General features: G+C 51.5%; 1 protein-coding gene across 1 annotated transcript in view; it reads left to right on the forward strand.

Annotated features, from left to right (window-relative positions):
* MYO15A (myosin XVA) overlaps window positions 1-23,348 on the forward strand; it is a 168,957-nt gene that overhangs the window by 88,444 nt on the left and 57,165 nt on the right. Inside the window, 7 exon segments of the mRNA XM_060260643.1 lie at window positions 4,856-4,947; window positions 12,059-12,182; window positions 13,753-13,814; window positions 16,248-16,442; window positions 18,879-18,960; window positions 20,455-20,605; window positions 21,569-21,680. Of these exon segments, the coding sequence (XP_060116626.1) occupies window positions 4,856-4,947; window positions 12,059-12,182; window positions 13,753-13,814; window positions 16,248-16,442; window positions 18,879-18,960; window positions 20,455-20,605; window positions 21,569-21,680 (818 nt within the window).

Here is a 23,348-nt window from a genome sequence, read left to right on the forward strand (position 1 = left end):
ATGTGTTAATCACCCTTTGGGTGAAGAAGTACTTCTTTATATGTGTTCTAATCTGATTGCTCAGCAATTTCATTGAGTGCCCACGACTCCACGAGTTCTCATATTGTGAGAAAGGGAGAAAAGGACTTCTTTCTCTACTTTCTCCATCCCATGCATTATCTTGTAAACCTCTATCATGTCACCCCTCAGTTGACGTTTCTCCAAGCTAAAGAGCCCCAGGCGCTTTAACCTTTCTTCATAGGGAAAATGCTCCAACCCTTTAATCATTCTAGTTGCCCTTTCCTGCATCTTTTCCAATGCTAGAATATCTTTTTTTGACGTGCGGTGACCAGAACTGTACCATCGATTTAAACAGGGGCAGATATAGGGATGCCAATCCCCAGGTGGGGGCAGGGGATCCCCCGGTTTGGCAGCCTTCCCCCTCCCCGCTTCATGGTCATCAGAAAGCAGAGGGATGTCTGCTGGGCACCCCATTATTCCCTATGGAGATTGATTCCCATAGGGTATAATGGAGAATTGATTGATCCATGAGTATCTGGGGCTCTGGGGGGAGCTGTTTTTTTGAGACAGAGGCACCAAATTTTCAGCATAGGATCCAGTGCCTCTCCCCAAAATGCCTTCCAAGTTTAAAAAGGATTAAACCAGGGGGTCCAATTCTTTTGTTGTTCAGTTGCACAGTCGAGTCCGACTCTTTGCGACCCCATGGACAAAGTCACACCAAGCCCTCCTGTCTTCCACCATCCTCCGAAGTCTGCTCAAATTCGTGTTTTACATCAGTAACACTGTCCAGCCATCTCATCTTTTGCCATCCTCTTCTTCTTTTGCCTTCTGTCTTTCCCAGCATCAGGATCATGAGTGCTCCCTTCTCATTGGGTGGCCAAAGTATTTGAGTTTCAGCTTCAGCATCTGACCTTTCAGGGAACAGTCTGGGTTGATTTCCCTTAGGACTGACTGATTGGATCTTCTTGCAGTCCAAGGACTTTCAAGAGTCTTCTCCAGCACCGCAGCTCAAAAGCATCTATTCTTCTTTGCTCGGCCTTCCTTGTGGTCCAGCTCTCACAGCCACTACTGGGAATACCATTACTTTGACTACACGGACTTTTGTTGGCAGGGTGATGGCTCTACTTTTTATTATACTGCCCAGGTTTGCCATTGCTGTCCTCCCAAGGAGCAAACGTCTTTTGATTTCATGGCTACAGTCACCATCTGCAGTGATCTTGGATCCCAGAAATGTGAAGTCTGTCACTACTTCCATGTCTTCCCCTTCTGTTTGCCAAGGAGTGATGAGTTTCAAGCCTACTTTTGTGCTCTCATGTTGAGTTTAAAGCCTACTTCTGTGCTCTCCTCTTTCACCCTCAACAAAAGGTTCTTTAGGTCCTCCTCACTTTCTGCTATTAGAGTGGTATCATCTGCGTATCTGAGGTTGTTGATGTTTTTCCCGGCGATCCTAATTCCGGCTTCTGCTTCATCCAGGCCAGCATTCCGCATGATGTACTCTGCATATAAATTAAATAAGCAGGGTGACAATATACATCCTCGTTGAACTCCTTTTCCTATTCTAAACCAATCAGTTGTTCCATATCCCGTTCTGACAGTTGCTTCTTGACCCTTATACAGGTTTCTCAGGAGACATGTGAGGTGATCTGGTACGCCCATCTCTTTAAAGACTTGACACAGTTTGTTGTGATCCACACAATCAAAGGCTTTAGCATAGTCAATGAAACAGAAATACACGTTTTTCTGATACTCCCGTGCTTTCTCCATAATCCAGCGAATGTTGGCAATTTGATCTCTCGTTCCTCTACATCTCCGAAACCCAGCTTGAACTTCTGGTAGTTCCCGATCGACATACTGCTGAAGCCTAGCTTGTAGGATCTTTAACATGACTTTGCTGGCATGTGAAATGAGTGCAATGGTGCGATAGTTTGAACATTCCTTGGCATTGGCCTTCTTTGGGATTGGAATATAAACTGATCTTTTCCAATCCTGTGGCCACTGTTGTGTTTTCCAAATTTGTTGACATAATGTGTGCATCACTTTAACAGCATCATCTTTTAGGACTTTGAATAGCTCAACTGGGATATCATCATCTCCGCTCGCTTTGTTGTTAGTAATGCTTTCTAAGGCCCATTTGACTTCACACTCCAGGATGTCTGGCTCAAGGTCAGCGATTTCACTGTCATGGTTGTCAAGGACATTGAGATCCTTTCTGCTTCTGTTAGGTCCCTACTGTTTTTGTCCTTTATCATGGTCATCTTTGCACAAAACGTACCCTTGATTTCTCCAATTTTCTTGAAAAGATCTCTTGTCCTTCCCATTCTATTATTTTCCTCTATTGCTTTGCATTGTTCCTTCAGGAAGGCCTCTTTATCTCTCCTTGCTGTTCTCTGGAAATCTGCATTAAGTTGAGTGAATCCTTTTCACCTTTGCCTTTCGCTTTCCTTCTTTCCTTAGCTATTTGTAAAGCCTCATCAGACAGCCACTTTGCTTTCATGCATTTCTTTTTCTTTGGGATGATGCTGATTGCTGCCTTCTGTACAGTGTCACGAACCTCCGTCCATAGTTCTTCAGGTGCTCTGTCTATCAACTCTAGTTCCTTAAACCTATTCTTCACCTCCACTGTATATTCATAAGAGATGTGATCAAGGTCAACCCTGAATGGCCTAATGGCTTCCCCAGTTTTCTTCAGTTGAAGCCTGAATTTTGCGATAAGTAGCTCATGATCTGAACCGCAGTCAGCTCCAGGTCTTGTTTTTGCTGACTGTAAGGAGCTTCTCCATCTTTGACTGCAGAGTATACAATCAGTCTGATTTCTGTGTTGCCCATCAGGTGATGTCCATGTGTAGAGTCGCCTTTTAGGTTGTTGGAAGAGGGTGTTCGCTATGACCAGCTTGTTCTCTTGACAAAACTCTATTAGCCTTTGCCCGGCTTCATTTTGTTCTCCAAGGCCAAACGTGTCAGTTGTTCCGGTCACCTTTTGACTTCCTACTTTGGCATTCCAGTCCCCTATGATGAGGAGGACATCTTTTTTTGGTGTTAATTCTAGAAAGTGTTGAAGATCTTCATAGAACTGGTCCACTTCAGCCTTTTCTGCATCAGTGGTTGGGGCATAGACTTGGATTGCTGTGATATTGAATGGTTTGCCTTGGATACGGACCGAGATCATTCTGTCATTTTTGAGATTGTATCCCATTAGTGCCTTCCTCACTCTCTTTTTAACTATAAATGCCACCCCATTTCTTCTACGGGACTCTTGCCCACATTAATAGATGTAGTGATCCTCTGAGTTAAATTCACCCATTCCCGTCCATTTTAGTTCACTGATTCCCAAGATGTCGATGTTCAGTCTTGCCATCTCTTGTTTGACTATATCCAGCTTACCTTGATTCATAGATCTTACATTCCACGTTCCAATACAGTATTGTTCTTTGCAGCATCGGACTGTTCTTTCACCATCAGACACATCCACAGCTGAGCATCTTTTCGGCTTTGGCCCAGCCGCTTCACTCTTTCTGTGGTTATTTGGACTTGCCCTCCGCTCTTCCCCAGTAGCATATTGGGCACCTTCTGACCCGAGGGGCTCATCTTCCAGCACCATATCTTTTAGCCTTTTGTTACTGTCCATGGGGTTTTTTTGGCAAGGATACTGGAGTGGGTTGCCATTTCCTTCTCCAGTGGATCGCATTTTGTCTGGGTTCTCAGCTGTGGCCTGTCCATCTCGGGTGGCCCTGCATGGCATAGCCCACAGCCTCACTGAATCTCACAAGCCCTCTCGCCACGTCAAGGCAGCAATCCATGAGAGGGTCCAATTCTATGAGCCCCCAAAGAAGGTGCCCCTATCCTTCATGATTTCCAATGGAGGGAAGGCATTTAAAAGGTGTGCGGTCCCTTTAAATGTGATGGCCAGAACTCACCTTGGAGTTTAATCGTGCTTGTCACACCCTTGCTCCTGGCTCCACCCCCAAAGTCTCCTGGCTCCACCCCCCAATGTCTCCTGGCTCCACCTCCCCAATGTCTCCTGGCTCCACCCCACCAATGTCTCCTGGCTCCACTCCCAAAGTCCCCAGATATTTCTTGAATTGGACTCGGCAACCCTAGGCGGATACTAGAGATATCAGAGGGCGTTCTGGCACATTCCCCCTGTCATGTCATAATGTCAACCCTACGGAGCAACTTTGCCCTGGCAAAAATTCCCTTTTCTATTAAACCGGTAGTTTTACAGGAGCCCCATCTTCTGTTTCCAACCAGTCCTCCCTCACGCCCCTGATATTTGGGCCCAAAATGACCACCGAGATAGTCATGTACTATCCCTGGGCCAAAAAAGGTTAAACTTCAGAACACTTGTGCACGGGCCTTTTCCATCGTGGCCCCATGCCTATGGAATCAGCTCCCGGAGGAGGTGCGGGCCCTGCGGAGCCTTGACCAGTTCCGCAGGGCCTGCAAGACCGCCCTCTTCAAGCTGGCGTTCACGGACTGCTGATCCATGACGTTTAATAAAGAAAGCCGCCAATATGGTCCTGCCGAGGGACCCTGTCATTATGTAAGCTGACAGAAATAGCGTCAGAAACATCATGGCACTGTCAGGATAAGTTAAGTTTAATTAAGTATTAACTGCTTTTTAAATAATGTTAATTTAATGTTTTATCATCTATTGTATCGTGTTCTTACAAATGTTGTTAGCCGCCCTGAGCCTGCGTTGGCGGGGGAGGGCGGGATATAAAATTATTATTATTATTATTATTATTATTATTATTATTATTATTATTATTATTATTATTATTATTATTATCATCCTCCTTCGAGAAATCTTTTGGGTCTAATCAGCGTTTCTTTCTCCTTCTGGACTTGGAAGCAGATTCAGATACCTTCAGCGAGTCCCGGAGCCAGAAGGGTTTGGATCGCTACCTGGATAGCCTCTTTGGCCCTGTACTCTCCTACGGGAACGGGGTAAGGAACTGTGGTTTCCCCCCGAACCCAGTGTTAAGAGAAGGGGCGTTCAACCTTTCTGAGCCTGCAGGCTCCTTTGGGCTTCTGACACAGTGTGGTGGTCGCAGCCACAAAATGGTGGTCACAAAATGGCTGCCATGGGAGGTGGAGTGAGTCATAAAATGGCTGCTGAGGCTTACCTTCAGTCACATAGGAAAGCTGCTGCCAAAGCAACGTTTTTTAAAAATCCTCACAGGCCATCGAACCTCCACTGGCCAATCAAAAGCCTTGCTGGGCGAAAGCGTCATCGGTCCATGCCCAGTTTCTAGAGTTGCCAACTGCAGGTTGGGAAATTCCTGGAGATTTGGAGTTACAGCTTGGGGAAGGCAGGGTTTGGAGAGAGGAGGGGAGTCTGCGGAGAAGAATGCCACAGAATACGCTGCAGCTTGGTCTGGTGGTGAAGTGCGCGGACTCTTATCCAGGAGAACCGAGTTTGATTCCCCCCTCCTCCACTTGCAGCTGCTGGAATGGCCTTGGGTCAGCCAGAGCTCTCTTATCTGGGAGAACTAGGTTTGATTCCCCACTCCTCCACTTGCACCTGCTGGAATGGCCTTGGGTCAGCCAGAGCTCTCTTATCTGGGAGAACTAGGTTTGATTCCCCACTCCTCCACTTGCACCTGCTGGAATGGCCTTGGGTCAGCCAGAGCTCTCTTATCTGGGAGAACCGGGTTTGATTCCCCACTCCTCCACTTGCAGCTGCTGGAATGGCCTTGGGTCAGCCAGAGCTCTCTTATCTGGGAGAACCGGGCTTGATTCCCCACTCCTCCACTTGCACCTGCTGGAATGGCCTTGGGTCAGCCAGAGCTCTCTTATCTGGGAGAACCGGGTTTGATTCCCCACTCCTCCACTTGCACCTGCTGGAATGGCCTTGGGTCAGCCAGAGCTCTCTTATCTGGGAGAACCGGGTTTGATTCCCCACTCCTCCACTTGCAGCTGCTGGAATGGCCTTGGGTCAGCCAGAGCTCTCTTATCTGGGAGAACCGGGCTTGATTCCCCACTCCTCCACTTGCACCTGCTGGAATGGCCTTGGGTCAGCCAGAGCTCTCTTATCTGGGAGAACCGGGTTTGATTCCCCACTCCTCCACTTGCACCTGCTGGAATGGCCTTGGGTCAGCCAGAGCTCTCTTATCTGGGAGAACCGGGTTTGATTCCCCACTCCTCCACTTGCAGCTGCTGGAATGGCCTTGGGTCAGCCAGAGCTCTCTTATCTGGGAGAACCGGGCTTGATTCCCCACTCCTCCACTTGCACCTGCTGGAATGGCCTTGGGTCAGCCAGAGCTCTCTTATCTGGGAGAACCGGGTTTGATTCCCCACTCCTCCACTTGCACCTGCTGGAATGGCCTTGGGTCAGCCAGAGCTCTCTTATCTGGGAGAACCGGGCTTGATTCCCCATTCCTCCACTTGCAGCTGCTGGAATGGCCTTGGGTCAGCCAGAGCTCTCTTATCTGGGAGAACCGGGCTTGATTCCCCACTCCTCCACTTGCACCTGCTGGAATGGCCTTGGGTCAGCCAGAGCTCTCTTATCTGGGAGAACCGGGCTTGATTCCCCACTCCTCCACTTGCACCTGCTGGAATGGCCTTGGGTCAGCCAGAGCTCTCTTATCTGGGAGAACCGGGTTTGATTCCCCACTCCTCCACTTGCAGCTGCTGGAATGGCCTTGGGTCAGCCAGAGCTCTCTTATCTGGGAGAACCGGGCTTGATTCCCCACTCCTCCACTTGCACCTGCTGGAATGGCCTTGGGTCAGCCAGAGCTCTCTTATCTGGGAGAACCGGGTTTGATTCCCCACTCCTCCACTTGCACCTGCTGGAATGGCCTTGGGTCAGCCAGAGCTCTCTTATCTGGGAGAACCGGGCTTGATTCCCCATTCCTCCACTTGCAGCTGCTGGAATGGCCTTGGGTCAGCCAGAGCTCTCTTATCTGGGAGAACCGGGCTTGATTCCCCACTCCTCCACTTGCAGCTGCTGGAATGGCCTTGGGTCAGCCAGAGCTCTCTTATCTGGGAGAACAGGGTTTGATTCCCCACTCCTCCACTTGCACCTGCTGGAATGGCCTTGGGTCAGCCAGAGCTCTCTTATCTGGGAGAACCGGGTTTGATTCCCCACTCCTCCACTTGCAGCTGCTGGAATGGCCTTGGGTCAGCCAGAGCTCTCTTATCTGGGAGAACCGGGTTTGATTCCCCACTCCTCCACTTGCACCTGCTGGAATGGCCTTGGGTCAGCCATAGCTCTCTTATCTGGAAGAACCGGGTTTGATTCCCCACTCCTCCACTTGCAGCTGGTGGAATGGCCTTGGGTCAGCCATAGCTCTCTTATCTGGGAGAACCGGGTTTGATTCCCCACTCCTCCACTTGCACCTGCTGGAATGGCCTTGGGTCAGCCATAGCTCTCTTATCTGGGAGAACCGGGTTTGATTCCCCACTCCTCCACTTGCAGCTGCTGGAATGGCCTTGGGTCAGCCAGAGCTCTCTTATCTGGGAGAACCGGGTTTGATTCCCCACTCCTCCACTTGCACCTGCTGGAATGGCCTTGGGTCAGCCATAGCTCTCTTATCTGGGAGAACCGGGTTTGATTCCCCACTCCTCCACTTGCAGCTGGTGGAATGGCCTTGAGTCAGCCATAGCTCTCTTATCTGGGAGAACCGGGTTTGATTCCCCACTCCTCCACTTGCACCTGCTGGAATGGCCTTGGGTCAGCCATAGCTCTCTTATCTGGGAGAACCGGGTTTGATTCCCCACTCCTCCACTTGCAGCTGCTGGAATGGCCTTGGGTCAGCCAGAGCTCTCTTATCTGGGAGAACCGGGTTTGATTCCCCACTCCTCCACTTGCACCTGCTGGAATGGCCTTGGGTCAGCCAGAGCTCTCTTATCTGGGAGAACCGGGTTTGATTCCCCACTCCTCCACTTGCAGCTGCTGGAATGGCCTTGGGTCAGCCAGAGCTCTCTTATCTGGGAGAACCGGGTTTGATTCCCCACTCCTCCACTTGCACCTGCTGGAATGGCCTTGGGTCAGCCATAGCTCTCTTATCTGGGAGAACCGGGTTTGATTCCCCACTCCTCCACTTGCAGCTGCTGGAATGCCCTTGGGTCAGCCAGAGCTCTCTTATCTGGGAGAACCGGGTTTGATTCCCCACTCCTCCACTTGCACCTGCTGGAATGGCCTTGGGTCAGCCATAGCTCTCTTATCTGGGAGAACCGGGTTTGATTCCCCACTCCTCCACTTGCACCTGCTGGAATGGCCTTGGGTCAGCCAGAGCTCTCTTATCTGGGAGAACCGGGTTTGATTCCCCACTCCTCCACTTGCACCTGCTGGAATGGCCTTGGGTCAGCCAGAGCTCTCTTATCTGGGAGAACCGGGTTTGATTCCCCACTCCTCCACTTGCAGCTGCTGGAATGGCCTTGGGTCAGCCAGAGCTCTCTTATCTGGGAGAACCGGGCTTGATTCCCCATTCCTCCACTTGCAGCTGCTGGAATGGCCTTGGGTCAGCCAGAGCTCTCTTATCTGGGAGAACCGGGCTTGATTCCCCACTCCTCCACTTGCAGCTGCTGGAATGGCCTTGGGTCAGCCAGAGCTCTCTTATCTGGGAGAACAGGGTTTGATTCCCCACTCCTCCACTTGCACCTGCTGGAATGGCCTTGGGTCAGCCAGAGCTCTCTTATCTGGGAGAACCGGGTTTGATTCCCCACTCCTCCACTTGCAGCTGCTGGAATGGCCTTGGGTCAGCCAGAGCTCTCTTATCTGGGAGAACCGGGTTTGATTCCCCACTCCTCCACTTGCACCTGCTGGAATGGCCTTGGGTCAGCCATAGCTCTCTTATCTGGAAGAACCGGGTTTGATTCCCCACTCCTCCACTTGCAGCTGGTGGAATGGCCTTGGGTCAGCCATAGCTCTCTTATCTGGGAGAACCGGGTTTGATTCCCCACTCCTCCACTTGCACCTGCTGGAATGGCCTTGGGTCAGCCATAGCTCTCTTATCTGGGAGAACCGGGTTTGATTCCCCACTCCTCCACTTGCAGCTGCTGGAATGGCCTTGGGTCAGCCAGAGCTCTCTTATCTGGGAGAACCGGGTTTGATTCCCCACTCCTCCACTTGCACCTGCTGGAATGGCCTTGGGTCAGCCATAGCTCTCTTATCTGGGAGAACCGGGTTTGATTCCCCACTCCTCCACTTGCAGCTGGTGGAATGGCCTTGGGTCAGCCATAGCTCTCTTATCTGGGAGAACCGGGTTTGATTCCCCACTCCTCCACTTGCACCTGCTGGAATGGCCTTGGGTCAGCCATAGCTCTCTTATCTGGGAGAACCGGGTTTGATTCCCCACTCCTCCACTTGCAGCTGCTGGAATGGCCTTGGGTCAGCCAGAGCTCTCTTATCTGGGAGAACCGGGTTTGATTCCCCACTCCTCCACTTGCACCTGCTGGAATGGCCTTGGGTCAGCCAGAGCTCTCTTATCTGGGAGAACCGGGTTTGATTCCCCACTCCTCCACTTGCAGCTGCTGGAATGGCCTTGGGTCAGCCAGAGCTCTCTTATCTGGGAGAACCGGGTTTGATTCCCCACTCCTCCACTTGCACCTGCTGGAATGGCCTTGGGTCAGCCATAGCTCTCTTATCTGGGAGAACCGGGTTTGATTCCCCACTCCTCCACTTGCAGCTGCTGGAATGCCCTTGGGTCAGCCAGAGCTCTCTTATCTGGGAGAACCGGGTTTGATTCCCCACTCCTCCACTTGCACCTGCTGGAATGGCCTTGGGTCAGCCATAGCTCTCTTATCTGGGAGAACCGGGTTTGATTCCCCACTCCTCCACTTGCACCTGCTGGAATGGCCTTGGGTCAGCCAGAGCTCTCTTATCTGGGAGAACCGGGTTTGATTCCCCACTCCTCCACTTGCACCTGCTGGAATGGCCTTGGGTCAGCCATAGCTCTCTTATCTGGGAGAACCGGGTTTGATTCCCCACTCCTCCACTTGCACCTGCTGGGATGGCCTTGGGTCAGCCAGAGCTCTCTTGTCTGGGAGAACCGGGTTTGATTCCCCACTCCTCCACTTGCACCTGCTGGAATGGCCTTGGGTCAGCCATAGCTCTCTTATCTGGGAGAACCGGGTTTGATTCCCCACTCCTCCACTTGCAGCTGCTGGAATGGCCTTGGGTCAGCCAGAGCTCTCTTATCTGGGAGAACCGGGTTTGATTCCCCACTCCTCCACTTGCAGCTGCTGGAATGGCCTTGGGTCAGCCATAGCTCTCTTATCTGGGAGAACCGGGTTTGATTCCCCACTCCTTCACTTGCAGCTGCTGGAATGGCCTTGGGTCAGCCAGAGCTCTCTTATCTGGGAGAACCGGGTTTGATTCCCCCACTCCTCCACTTGCAGCTGCTGGAATGGCCTTGGGTCACCCAGAGCTCTCTTATCTGGGAGAACCGGGTTTGATTCCCCACTCCTCCACTTGCAGCTGCTGGAATGGCCTTGGGTCAGCCAGAGCTCTCTTATCTGGGAGAACCGGGTGTGATTCCCCACTCCTCCACTTGCACCTGCTGGAATGGCCTTGGGTCAGCCAGAGCTCTCTTATCTGGGAGAACCGGGTTTGATTCCCCACTCCTCCACTTGCAGCTGCTGGAATGGCCTTGGGTCAGCCAGAGCTCTCTTATCTGGGAGAACCGGGTGTGATTCCCCCCTCCTCCACTTGCAGCTGCTGGAATGGCCTTGGGTCAGCCAGAGCTCTCTTATCTGGGAGAACCGGGTTTGATTCCCCTCTCCTCCACTTGCAGCTGCTGGAATGGCCTTGGGTCAGCCAGAGCTCTCTTATCTGGGAGAACCGGGTTTGATTCCCCTCTCCTCCACTTGCAGCTGCTGGAATGGCCTTGGGTCAGCCATAACTCTCTTATCTGGGAGAACCGGGTTTGATTCCCCCCTCCTCCACTTGCAGCTGCTGGAATGGCCTTGGGTCAGCCATAACTCTCTTATCTGGGAGAACCGGGTTTGATTCCCCACTCCTCCACTTGCGGCTGCTGGAATGGCCTTGGGTCAGCCAGAGCTCTCTTATCTGGGAGAACCAGGTTCGATTCCCCACTCCTTCACTTGCAACTGCTGGAATGGCCTTGGGTCAGCCAGAGCTCTCTTATCTGGGAGAACCGGGTTTGATTCCTCACTCCTCCACTTGCACCTGCTGGAATGGCCTTGGGTCAGCCATAGCTCTCTTATCTGGGAGAACCGGGTTTGATTCCTCACTCCTCCACTTGCAGCTGCTGGAATGGCCTTGGGTCAGCCAGAGCTCTTGTGAGAGTTGTCCTTGAAAGGGCAGCTTCTGGGAGAACTCTTTTAGCCCCACCCACCTAACAGGGTGTCTGTTATGGAGGAGGAGGAGGAAGAAGACTGCAGATTTATACCCCACCCTTCTCTCTGAATCAGAGACTCAGAGCAGCTCACAATCTCCTTTATCTTCTCCCCCCACAACAGACACCCTGTGAGGTGGGTGGGGCTGAGAGGGCTCTCCCAGCAGCTGCCCTTTCAAGGACAACTCCTGCCAGTTGGCTGACCCGGGGCCATTCCAGCAGGTGGAGGAAGAAGAAGATATTGGATTTATATCCCACCCTCCACTCCGAATCTCAGAGTCTCAGAGCGGCTCACAGTCTCCTTTATCTTCCTCCCCCACAAGTGGGGAATCAAACCTCCTTCTCCCACGTAAGAGTCCGTTCACTTAACCACTACACCAAACCAAAGATAAAGGAGATTGTGAGTTGCTCTGAGACTCTGATTCAGAGAGAAGGGCGGGGTAGAAACCTGCGGTCTTCTTCTTCTCCTCCTCTCCAAAGCAGCCATTTCCAAAGCAGGGGAGATGAGCTCTGTAGTCTGGAGAGTGGCTGTAATTCTAGGAGATCTCCAGGCCCCACTTAGGGGATAGCAGCCCTAGGACCCAGGGAAGGTGTAAGGGGGGATGTAACGAACACAAACCTGCCCAGGAATGTAATTTGTCAAGGGAATAAGGTACAAATGCAGCTGCCCCTGCCCCTCTTTGGGTCTGACGGTGTGTTGGCAAAGTGAAAAGGGGGTCAAAGCCAATAAAGAATTTGTTGTGTTGCCGGCCCAGGACTTAGAGAAGCCGGCGGCCATTTCCTACCGGATGAAAGGTGGAGGCGGCGTGGGAGGAGGCCACGGGGACGACAGACAGAGTCGTGGCGGCGGCGGTTCTCCTGAGGTGCCCCAGGTGTTTGGTGAGTGCTTGGCCACCTCGGGCGATGCCTGAATGGCTCGTGGGCATGGTTCCTTCTAAGCTGTGCCAGGGGGTGCTGTCGCACAAATTTTCAACAGGCTGCTCATGGTTTTCTGCTCTCTGCTCGCAACCTCCGTTGGAAATAAGGGTGGATGGGGGGCACCTCCTTCTGAGGCCCATAGTGCTGGACCCCCTGGACCAGTCGTTTTGAGACTTGGGGAGGTTTTTGAGGAGAGGCGCCAGCAACTATGCTGCAAATTTGGTGCCTCTACCTCAAAAAATAGCTCCCCAGGGCCCCAGATACCCCCAGATTGATTCTCAAGTATACCCCATCAAGCCATTGACTCTAATGGTCCCCCGAGGCTACAGTGGAGCTGGAAAAAACCCACAGTTTTTCAGAATATAAATAAATACATGCAAATGCATAAACCGGGCAGATCCTTACAGTTTTGAACACTTGGCTCCTCCATGGCCCATGTTACAGTCAACAGCTCAAAGTTGGGAAATTCCTGGAGATTCCGGGAGTGGAGTCTGGGGAAGGGTGGGTTTTGGGGAGGGGAGGGGCCTCAGGGAGGTATAACACCATAACACTGTAGAGCAGAGCTTTTTTTGAGCAGGAAAGCAGTTCGGACTGGCTTGGCATTGCGCCTAATATGCAGATGAGTTCCTGCTGGGCTTTTTCTACCCAAAAGTCCTGCATGAAACAATGGTGATGTTAGGAGGTGTGGCCTGATACGCAAATAAGCTCCTGCTGGTTTTTTCCTACCAAAAAGACCCAGATTGATTCTCAAGTATACCCCAATGAAATAATGGTGATGTCAGGGGGTGTGGCCTAATATGCAAATGAATTCTTGCTGGGCCTAATATGCAAATGAATTCTTGCTGAGCCAGTTTGGTGTAGTGGTTAAGTGCGCGGACTCTTATCTGAGAGAACAAGGTTTGATTCCCCACTCCTCCACTTGCAGCTGCTGGAATGGCCTTGGGTCAGCCATAGCTCTGGCAGAGGTTGTCATTGAAAGGGCAGCTGCTGTGAGAGCCCTCTCAGCCCCACCCACCTCTCAGGGTGTCTGTTGCGGGGGAGAAAGGTAAAGGAGATTGTAGGCCGCTCTGTGACTCTTCGGAGTGGAGGGCGGGATATAAATCCAATATCTTCATCTACCTCACAGGGTGTCTGTTGTGGGGGAGGAAGGGAAAGGAGATTGTGAGCCGCTCTGAGACCCTTCGGAGTGGAGGGCGGGATATAAATCCAATATCATCTTCTTCTTCTACCAAAAAGCCCTGTGTGAACCAATGTCGGGGGTGTGGCCTAATATGCAAACAAGCTCCTGCTGTTTTTTTCTGCTATAGAGGAACTAATCTCTATAGTTGGAGATCAATTGTAATTCCAGGAAATCTCAGGCAACACCAGATTAGCAATCTGGTTCCCAGCCTTCCAGCATTGCTGCTGAGATCCTTGTAATGGGAGATGAGGAGGCTCAAAGCCGGGCCTGGTGTGCTCTCAGCCTCCCTGAATGCTTCCCACCATCTTTGCCAGTTCTCGCTCTCTTTTTCCCTCCTCCCCCCCTCTGCAGGAAAGAGTGAGGGCAAGATCTCGACACAGAAAACTTACCCCATCCAACAAGATGCGCTTCTGGTAAGTGAGGCGGAGGAGAGTTGTGAAGGATGGGGTCGGTGGTGGCGGCTGTAAAAGCATAAGACAAGCCATGTTGGATCAGGCCAACACTCAATGCCGCGCAGTGGCCAAAACCCAAGTTCCAACAGGAGGTCCACCAGCAGGGCCAGAACTCCAGAAGCCCTCCCACTGTTGCCCCCCCAAGCACCCAGAATACAGAGGATCACTGCCCCAGACATAAGAACACATGAGAAGCCATGTTGGATCAGGCCAATGATTCATCCAATCCAACACTCTGCGTCACACAGTGGCCAAAACCCAGGGGCCATCAGGAGATCCACCAGTGGGGCCAGAACTCTAGAAACCCTCCCACTGTTGCCCCCCACCCAAGCACGAAGAAGACAGAGCATCCCTGCCCCGGACATAAGAACATAAGAGAAGCCATGTTGGATCAGGCCAATGGCCCATCCAGTCCAACCCTCTGTGTCACACAGGAGCCAAAACCCAGGGGCCATCAGGAGATCCACCAGTGGGGCCAGAACTCTAGAAACCCTCCCACTGTTGCCCCCCACCCAAGCACGAAGAAGACAGAGCATCCTGTCCCGGACATAAGAACATAAGAGAAGCCATGTTGGATCAGGCCAATGGCCCATCCAGTCCAACCCTCTCTGTCACGCAGGGGCCAAAACCCAGGTGCCATCAGGAGGTCCAGCAGCAGGGCCGGAACTCCAGAAACCCTCCCACTGTGCCCCCCCCCAAGAACCAAGAAGACAGATCATCCCTGCCCCAGGCATATGAACGTAATAAAAACCATGTTGGATCAGGCCAATGACTCATCCAGTCAGCACACCGTGTCACACACTGGCCAAAAAGCAAGTACCATCAGTGCCAAATTAAACCCTATGGGGGCTCCTAGGCAGTCAAAATATCGGGGGCCCACACAGATGATCTCCTAATAAGTTTTTAATTTTACCAACCAACAATTTTAATAAACCAATTTTATCACAGAAGCCAGACATTAACCGGGAGGAAACAGGGGAGAAAGCCGGCCTGAGGCCCCAAAAGGCGTGGGGGCCCATCGGCTGGTTCCTACTCGGCCTATTTGTTAATCCGGCCCTGAGTGCCAGGACAAATTCCATTTTAAACGGTATAACGATGCTTCCATGAGGCTGCATCTCTGCATCCTCATATTGGACGAACGAGCCGCATATGGGACGAATGGGGAGGGACGGTGGCTCAGTGATAGAGCATCTGCTTGGGAAGCAGAAGGTCCCAGGTTCAATCCCCGGCATCTCCAAAAAAGGGTCCAGGAAAGTAGGCGTGAAAAACCTCAGCTTGAGAGAGAGCCGCTGCCAGTCTGAGAAGACAATACTGACTTTGATGGACCGAGTGTCTGATTCAGTAGAAGGCAGCTTCATATGTTCATATGTTCAACGTCCAGCCTCTATACAGGCTGCTTCCGGTTTCCTTCCCCACAGACAACGTTCACGAGTGGCATGCTCAGCATCATCCTCATTGTCTCAGTCACTTTCCTTTAGGGTTGCCAAGTCCAATTCAAAAAATATCTGGGGTGGAGCCAGGAGACTTTGGGTGTGGAGCCAGGAGACATGGGGGTGGAGCCGGGAGCAAGGGTGTGACAAACATAATTGAACTCCAAAGGGAGTTGTGGCCGTCACATTGAAAGGGATTTAATACGCCCCGGGAAGGCTTGCGAGTGCTTGGATGTGCTGTTGAATATTTCGTTGATGTGAAAGTTTGGAAGAACTTCTATCTTTGACAAAGGATTTTGAAACGGCGCGGCAAGCGTCAGCCGGCTTCGGGCTCCGTCGGAGGTGGACCTGTGGAGTCTTCAGAAAACGAAGATTTTGATTAATTTAGTATGCAAGCACTTTTTGCACTCAGCACTTCATTGTGGAAGTCGATTCTCCTTAAGTATCGTTGGTGCTCAGTTACGGTGAACAGCCTGATGTGGCTGCGTATGAATGACTGACCTTCTTGCTAGGATGTTTGAAAAATTGGGACAATATCGCTATTTTTATGAAACTTTTGATAAATAGGATTTGTTAGAGTTGAACGGTTTCCGTTATTATATCACGGTATTGTGTTTGGTTTGCTCTCTCCCCGTGATTCGCCCGCGTATATTACCCACCGGGATTGGCAACCATACTTTCTTTCCTGGAGTTCCAATTCCAGTGCTTTTTCTTTTGAGCAGGAACGCACAGGAACACAGTTCCGGCTGGCTTGGTGTCTGGGGGGAGGCGTGGCCTAATACACAGATGAGTTCCCGCTGGGCTTTTTCTACCCTAAAAAGCCCTGTCCGATTCTCTCCCGTTTTCCGAGCAGCGACCCCCAACCCGCGTCTTTGACACCTGCACGACGGGCGGATATCCCCCCCTGCAAAGACTTGCGTGGGAGGAGGCCGCTGCTCACGCGCTCCTTTTCTTTCTCCCACAGGCCCGCCATATGTCGCAGCAGGTGGCTGCCCTCCGGAGGCAGCAGGAGCTGCCAGGATCTTTGGCGGCAACTGGCTCGGCTTTCTCTGGGCCCCCCCAGAGCTCCAGTTTCAGTTCTTCCTCCCATCGAAGTCCTACCAGGACCCAAAAGACAAGCGGGTGGGGCTCCAGGCCTCCCACAGGCCCAGCTCTCCAGGTGAGCCGCTTGTTTATAGACAAAGGCGGAGAAGACGGGGGGGGGGTTGGGTTCTGCGGGGGCTAGGGTTGCCCAGTCCAATTCAAGAAATATCTGGGGACTTTGGGGGTGGAGCCAGGAGACTTTGGGGGTGGAGCCAAGATCAAGGCTGTGACAAGCATCATTGAACTCCAAAGGGAGTTCTGGCCCTCACATTTAAAGGAACGGCACACCTTTTCAATGCCTTCCTTCCATAGGAAATCATGAAGGATAGGGGCGCCTTCTTTTGGGGCTCATAGGATTGGACCAGGGGGTATGAAACATGGGGGATATTTTCAATAAAACTTTGTTGGTCTTAAAGGTGCTACTGGACCCTAACCCCCAAGACACTTTGCAAACACCAGAAGCTGCCTTACGCTGTGGCAGTATTGTCGACTCCTAGGGTTGCCAATTTCCAGGTAGCACCTAGAAATCTCCTCCTGTTACAATTGACTTCCAGACTATGGAGCTCAGTTCCCCTGGAAGAAAGGGGGAGTCTGTGGCCTGGTGTTCTGCGGAGGTCCCTCCCCTCCCCACACCCCGCCCTCCTCAGACTCCACCCCCAAAATCTCAGGATATTTCCCAACCCGGAACTGGCAATCCTAACTGGGACCATCAATGGCTCTCCAGTGGAGGGTTTGGTAGCACCTGCTCCTTCCTTCCGGGCAGTGCTGGGGTCTGAACCTGGCACCCTTTATTTGCCACACACATGTCATGCTGTTCAGCCACCAAAGGATTGTCCTGCCCCCAAAAGATGGCTCACAGGCTTTTTTTTTAGCAGGAACGCACAGGAACACAGTTCCAGCTGGCTTGGTGTCGGGTGTGTGGCCTTATATGCAAATAAGCTCTTGCTGGGCTTTTTCTACAACAAAAGCCCTGTGTGAAACAAGGGTGATGTCGGGGTGCGTGGCCTAATATGCAAATGAGTTCCTGCTGGACTTTTGCTGCCAAAAAGGCCATGTGTGAAACAAGGGTGATGTCCGGGGGGGGTGGCCTAATATGCAAATGAGTTCCCGCTGGACTTTTGCTGCCAAAAGGCCATGTGCGAAACAAGGGTGATGTCAGGGGGTGTGGCCTAATATGCAAATGAGTTCCTGCTGGGCTTTCACTGCCCAAAAAGCCATGTGCGAAGCAAGGGTGATGTCAGGGGGTGTGGTCTAATATGCAAATGAGTTCCTGCTGGACTTTTGCTGCCAAAAGGCCATGTGTGAAACAAGGGTGATGTCAGGGGGTGTGGCCTAATATGCAAATGAGTTCCTGCTGGGCTTTCACTGCCCAAAAAGCCATGTGCGAAACAAGGGTGATGTCAGGGGGTGTGACCTAATATGCAAATGAGTTCCTGCTGGGCTTTCACTGCAAAAAAAAGCCCTGTGTGAAACAAGGGTGATGGCAAGGGGTGTGACCTAATATGCAAATGAGTTCCTGCTGGACTTTTAATGCCAGAAAAGCCCTGTGTGAAACAACAGTGGTGTTAAGGGGTGTGGCCTAATATGCAAATGAGCGCATGCTGGGCTTTTACTGCCCAAAAAGCTCTGTGTGAAACAAGGGTGCTGTCAGGGGGTGTGACCTAATATGCAAATGAGTTCCTGCTGAGCTTTTACTGCCCCCAAAGCCCTGTGTGAAACAATAGTGATGTTTGGGGGTGTGGCCTAATATGCAAATGAGTTTCTGCTTGGCTTTTACTACCAAAAAAGCCCCGCTCATAGGGATGGTTAGTTTTGCAGGCCTGGATAACGCTCTGATCGTAGTGCCTGAGCATAAGCATGGAAGTTGCTTTTCTGTCGCTATAACCTTCCCGGGTGACCCGCAGCTGCCCGATATTGGATACCTGCCTGCGTGTGGCTTGCCTGTATTCATTTCACTCATCCGGGAGACAGGCAGATCCACCACTCCCCACGATTCCCCCCCTCCCCCCACATACCCGTAGAAAACGCAGGCATTCGAATCCACAATCCTGTTGTGCCACCATGGCCCAGGTTTGGGGCAACCAGGTGGGTTGGGGAGCTTGAGGGAAGGGGTACCGGTTACCCCAAATCTCCAGGAAGTGGGATGGAGAAGAAAAGAAGGGGGGGGACTCAGGCATGGTCTCCAGCATGTGATGCCCAGTGGCTCTGGAATTTTATTCTAGGTTTGTTTCCAGAATCCACAATCCAGCTCTGGAATACTAGAACTCCAAGATCAGTCTTGGGGAGTTTGTCGTTGACGAATAACATTCGAGTCCAGGAACACCTGAGACCCCAGCAAGATTTTGGGGGAATGAGCTTTCGAGAGTCAAAGCTGATACTCCAAAATGCTTGTCGGGCTCTAAGGTGGTCTTGGGTTCGAATCCAGCTCTTCTACCGCGGGCCAACTCGGCTGCTCTCTGCAACTATCTTCGTGGGCTGCAGCTGATCAGTTTTTCCTTTCACCGCTTGGCAGAGGGAAGCTGAGAAAAGGACGGTGGAAGGAAGCACGCAAGCGCCAAGCCTTCTGCGAGACAGGCCTCCCGGTCAGAAAAGAGGTGAGGGGGGGAGCAGGGGATAATGGCCTGTTGGAACAGCGACCTGTGGGTTTCCTTTGGTTTTGCGTATCTCCGGCTGAGGTTCCATCTCTCCTCCATAGAAGGTGCTAAAATAGGGCATGTCAGTTATTTGGTGGGGAGTGCAAGATAGTGTGGGGCTCAAATGGTGGAGATGGCGTGGATCGAACCTGGGACCTTTTGCATGTCGAGCAGATGCACTACCATTGAGACGCAGGCTCTTCTCCAGACGCATAAAGCCACCTTATGCGGAATCATTTGGAATACTGTGTACAGTTCTGGTCACCGCACCTCAAAAAAGATATTATAGCGTTGGAAAAAGTCCAGAAAAGGGCAACTAGAATGATTAAAGGGTTGGAACACTTTCCCTATGAAGAAAGGTTAAAACGCTTGGGACTCTTTAGCTTGGCGAAACGTCAACTGGGGGAGGTGACATGTTAGAGATTAACAAGATTAAGCATGGGATAGAGAAGGCAGAGAAAGAAGTACTTTTCTCCCTTTCTCACAATACCAGAACTGCTGAGCACTCAATGAAATTGCTGAGCAATTGGGTTAGAACGGATAAAAGGAAGTCCTTTTTCACCCAAAGGGTGATTAACATGTGGAATTCACTGCCACAGGAGGTGGTGGTGGCTGCAAGCAAAGCCAGCTTCAAAAGGGGATTGGATCAGCATATGGAGCAGAGGTCCATCAGTGGCTATTAGCCACAGCTTATTGTTGGAACTCTCAGTCTGGGGCAGTGATGCTCTGTATTCTTGTGCTGGGGGTGGGGGTGGGGGCACAGTGGAAGGGCTTCTAGCCCCACTGGTGAACCTCTTGATGGCACTTGGGGGTTTGTTGGACTGGATGGGCCATTGGCCTGACCCAACGTGGCTTCTCTTATGTTCTTATGTCTTGGGCAGTGATGCTGTGTATTCTTGGTGCTTGGGGGCGAACAGTGGGAGGGCTTTTAGTGTCCTGGCCCCACTGATGGACCTTCTGATAGCACTTTGGATTTTTTTGGCCTCTGTGTGACACAGAATGTTGGACTGGATGGGCCATTGGCCTGATCCAACGTGGCTTCTCTTATGTGACACAGAGTGCTGCACTGGATGGGCCATGGGCCTGATCCAACATGGCTTCTCTTATGTTCTTCTGTGACACAGTGTTGGACTGAATGGGCCATTGGCCTGACCCAACGTGGCTTCTCTTATGTTCTTATGTCTGGGGCAGTGATGCTGTGTATTCTTGGTGCTTGGGGGCGAACAGTGGGAGGGCTTTTAGTGTCCTGGCCCCACTGATGGACCTTCTGATGGCACCTGGTTATTTTGGCCACTGTGTGACACAGAGTGTTGGACTGGATGGGCCACTGGCCTGATCCAACGAGGCTTCTCTTATGTTCTTATGTTCTCTTATGAATTAGCCCATAGCTCCTGAGCCTCGGGGCTAAACTGCTGTTTTTTAATCCTGTTTCTTTTTCCCTCCCCGCCCCCCCAGCCCCCGGCACCGATCCTGCCTCCAGGATGCAGGCTGGCGAACTGGTGAGGCACTCCAAGCTGAATTCGGAGCACATCCCGGAGCCCACACAGAACATACGCAACATCATCAAACAGTACCAGCAGCCCGCCTGGGTCCAGGAGCCCATCAGGTCAGAGAAGTCCAGGCCTCCGCCTTGTGGCATGTCCTCCCCGAAAACATCAGGGCCCTGCGTGACCTGCCACAGTTCCGCAGGGCCCGTAAGACCGAATGAGTCAAACCCGCCTTCAACGGTTAGGGGGAGGGGGCTCTTGCCTTCCAGCGCTGGCAATCTCGCTGAACGAATAGAATGGAAATCAGAAGCTTCCCCTCTTGGGTTTTTGATATGCATGGAAATGTCTTTTATATATATTTTACTTTTAATACGATGTTTGAAAATTGCAAAGGTTTTTAAATTGTTGTTAGCCCCCTTGAGCCTGTTGGGGGAGGGCGGGCTATAAATCTGATAGATAAATAAATCAATAAAATAAATAGAAGACGACTGACGACTGCAGATTTTATACTCCGCCCTTCTCTCTGAATCAGAGACTCAGAGCGGCTCACAATCTCCTATATTTCCTTCCTCCACAACAGACACCCTGTGAGGTGGGTGGGGCTGAGAGGGCTCTCACGGCAGCTGCCCTTTCAAGGACAACTCTGCCAGAGCTATGGCTGACCCAAGGCCATTCCAGCAGGTGCAAGTGGAGGAGGGGGGAATCAAACCGGTTCTCCCAGATAAGAGAGCTCTGGCTGACCCAAGGCCATTCCAGCAGCTGCAAGTGGAGGAGTGGGGAATCAAACCCTGTTCTCCCAGATAAGAGAGCTCTGGCTGACCCAAGGCCATTCCAGCAGGTGCAAGTGGAGGAGTGGGGAATCAAACCCAGTTCTCCCAGATAAGAGTCTGTGCACTTAAGCACTACACCAAACTTGACTTCAAAGAGGTACCATACAATGCCCTAGAGTCCACCTTCTAAAGCAGCCATTTTCTCCAGGGGAACTGCTCTCTGTCACCTAGAGATGAGTTGTAATAGCCAGAGATCTCCAGCTACCACTGGGCGTCTGACGACCCTATTCCCTACTTTTTCCTCCTTTGTAGGAGGGAAGGTGGGAAGGTTTTTGTGAAAAAAACAGACCCTCACGAAGAAGCCCTGATGATCTTGAAGAAACAGATGTCAGGAGGAGCACCAGAAGTTACACCGCCAGCTCAGGTATGGAAAAAGAAGATATTGGATTTATACCCTGCCCTCCACTCTGAATCTCAGAGTCTCAGAGCAGCTCACAATCTCCTTTACCTTCCTCCCCCACAACAAACACCCTGTGAGGTGGGTGGGGCTGAGAGGGCTCTCACAGCAGCTGCCCTTTCAAGGACAGAGTCTCAGAGCAGCCTACAATCTCCGTTACCTTCCTCCCCCACAACAGACACCCTGTGAGGAGGGCTCTCACAGCAGCTGCCCTTTCAAGGACAACCTCTGCCAGAGCTATGGCTGACCCAAGGCCATTCCAGCAGGTGCAAGCGGAGGAGGGGGGAATCAAACCTGGTTCTCCCAGATAGGAGTCTGCACACTTAACCACTACACCAAACTGGACCTGAATGCACGTCCCAGAGTTTGGTGTGTGTGTGTGTGTGTGAAATCACAGGACTGCCAGACCCCAGCGGGCACTCCCAAACCTTGTGATTCACATCCACAAAAAGAACTGGCAAAACACCCTTAACTCGTCTTCACAATCTGTGCTATGTGAGGAAACTGATTCGCTACAAAGCCAGATTTAGCTTAGGAGACCCGAGTTCAAGACCCTGCTCTGCTCACTGGGTGACATGGGGCAGGACCCATCAACAGAGAGTCTCTCCTCTTTTCCTCTCAACTAAGCCTACCTGACAGGGCTGTTGTGAGAAGGAAACAAGAAAGGAGATGACCGTGCCATTCTGTGCTCTTTGGCCATGGGGTGGGATGAAGTAGCGAGATAAATAGATGGGAGTTGTTTGGACCCATAGCTGAGACCATAGTTTGCACGTCAAAGATCCCAGATTCCATTGCCCCTTATATCTCTGCAACAAAAAGGGCTAGAGAGTTAGATTTTTCTTCCAAAACAAGCTGGGAACTCAGAGCAGTTGTAATAATGCTATAGCACGGGGGTAGCCAAACTGTGGCACTTTCACACATATTGTGTGGCTCTCAAAACCCCCACCGCCCCATCAGCCGATTTCGAGAAGACATTTCTCTCTTTAAATCACTTTTCCAAGCCAAGGCAGCAGGCGGCTTGGAGAATGCATTTAAAGTTAAAGTTGCTTTCTTTCCATCTCTCTCCTCTCTTTCCCATCTATTTGCCTTCTATAATATAGAGTGTTCAACGCAAGGATGAAGCGAGGTGGTAGTGATCATAGCTCCTTTATTAAGTGCAGCATAGCAAGGGCTGAACTCAAAGACTGGAGAACTGGGCCAACGGGGCCACCTATATACACATCAGGGATCCCAGGCAAGCACACCATTGGGGCATTCAAACCAGCAGGGGGCCCGTGATTGGAGCAGGGCAGCAGGGATTTGGATCCTCCCGCCCATTGTTCCTGAGTCCCCAGACTCAGTTCTCAAGGCTCCAATGAGCCAGGCAGGAACACCATTAAATATATTCACTTCAATTCACATATACACAGCATCTTCTTTCTCTGTTCCTCCCTCCCTCCTTCCTTCCTTCCTTCCTTCCTTCCTTCCTTCCTTCCTTCCTTCCTTCCTTCCTTCCTTCCTTCCTTCCTTCCTTCCTTCCTTCCTTCCTCCCTTCCTTCCTCCCTTCCTCCCTCCCTCCCTTCCTGCCTCCCTCCCTTCCCTCCTTCCTTCCTTCCTTCCTTCCTTCCTTCCTTCCTTCCTTCCTTCCTTCCTTCC

The sequence above is a fragment of the Heteronotia binoei genome, chromosome 20, assembly GCF_032191835.1.
Source record: "Heteronotia binoei isolate CCM8104 ecotype False Entrance Well chromosome 20, APGP_CSIRO_Hbin_v1, whole genome shotgun sequence".
NCBI classification, from domain to species: Eukaryota; Metazoa; Chordata; class Lepidosauria; order Squamata; family Gekkonidae; genus Heteronotia; species Heteronotia binoei.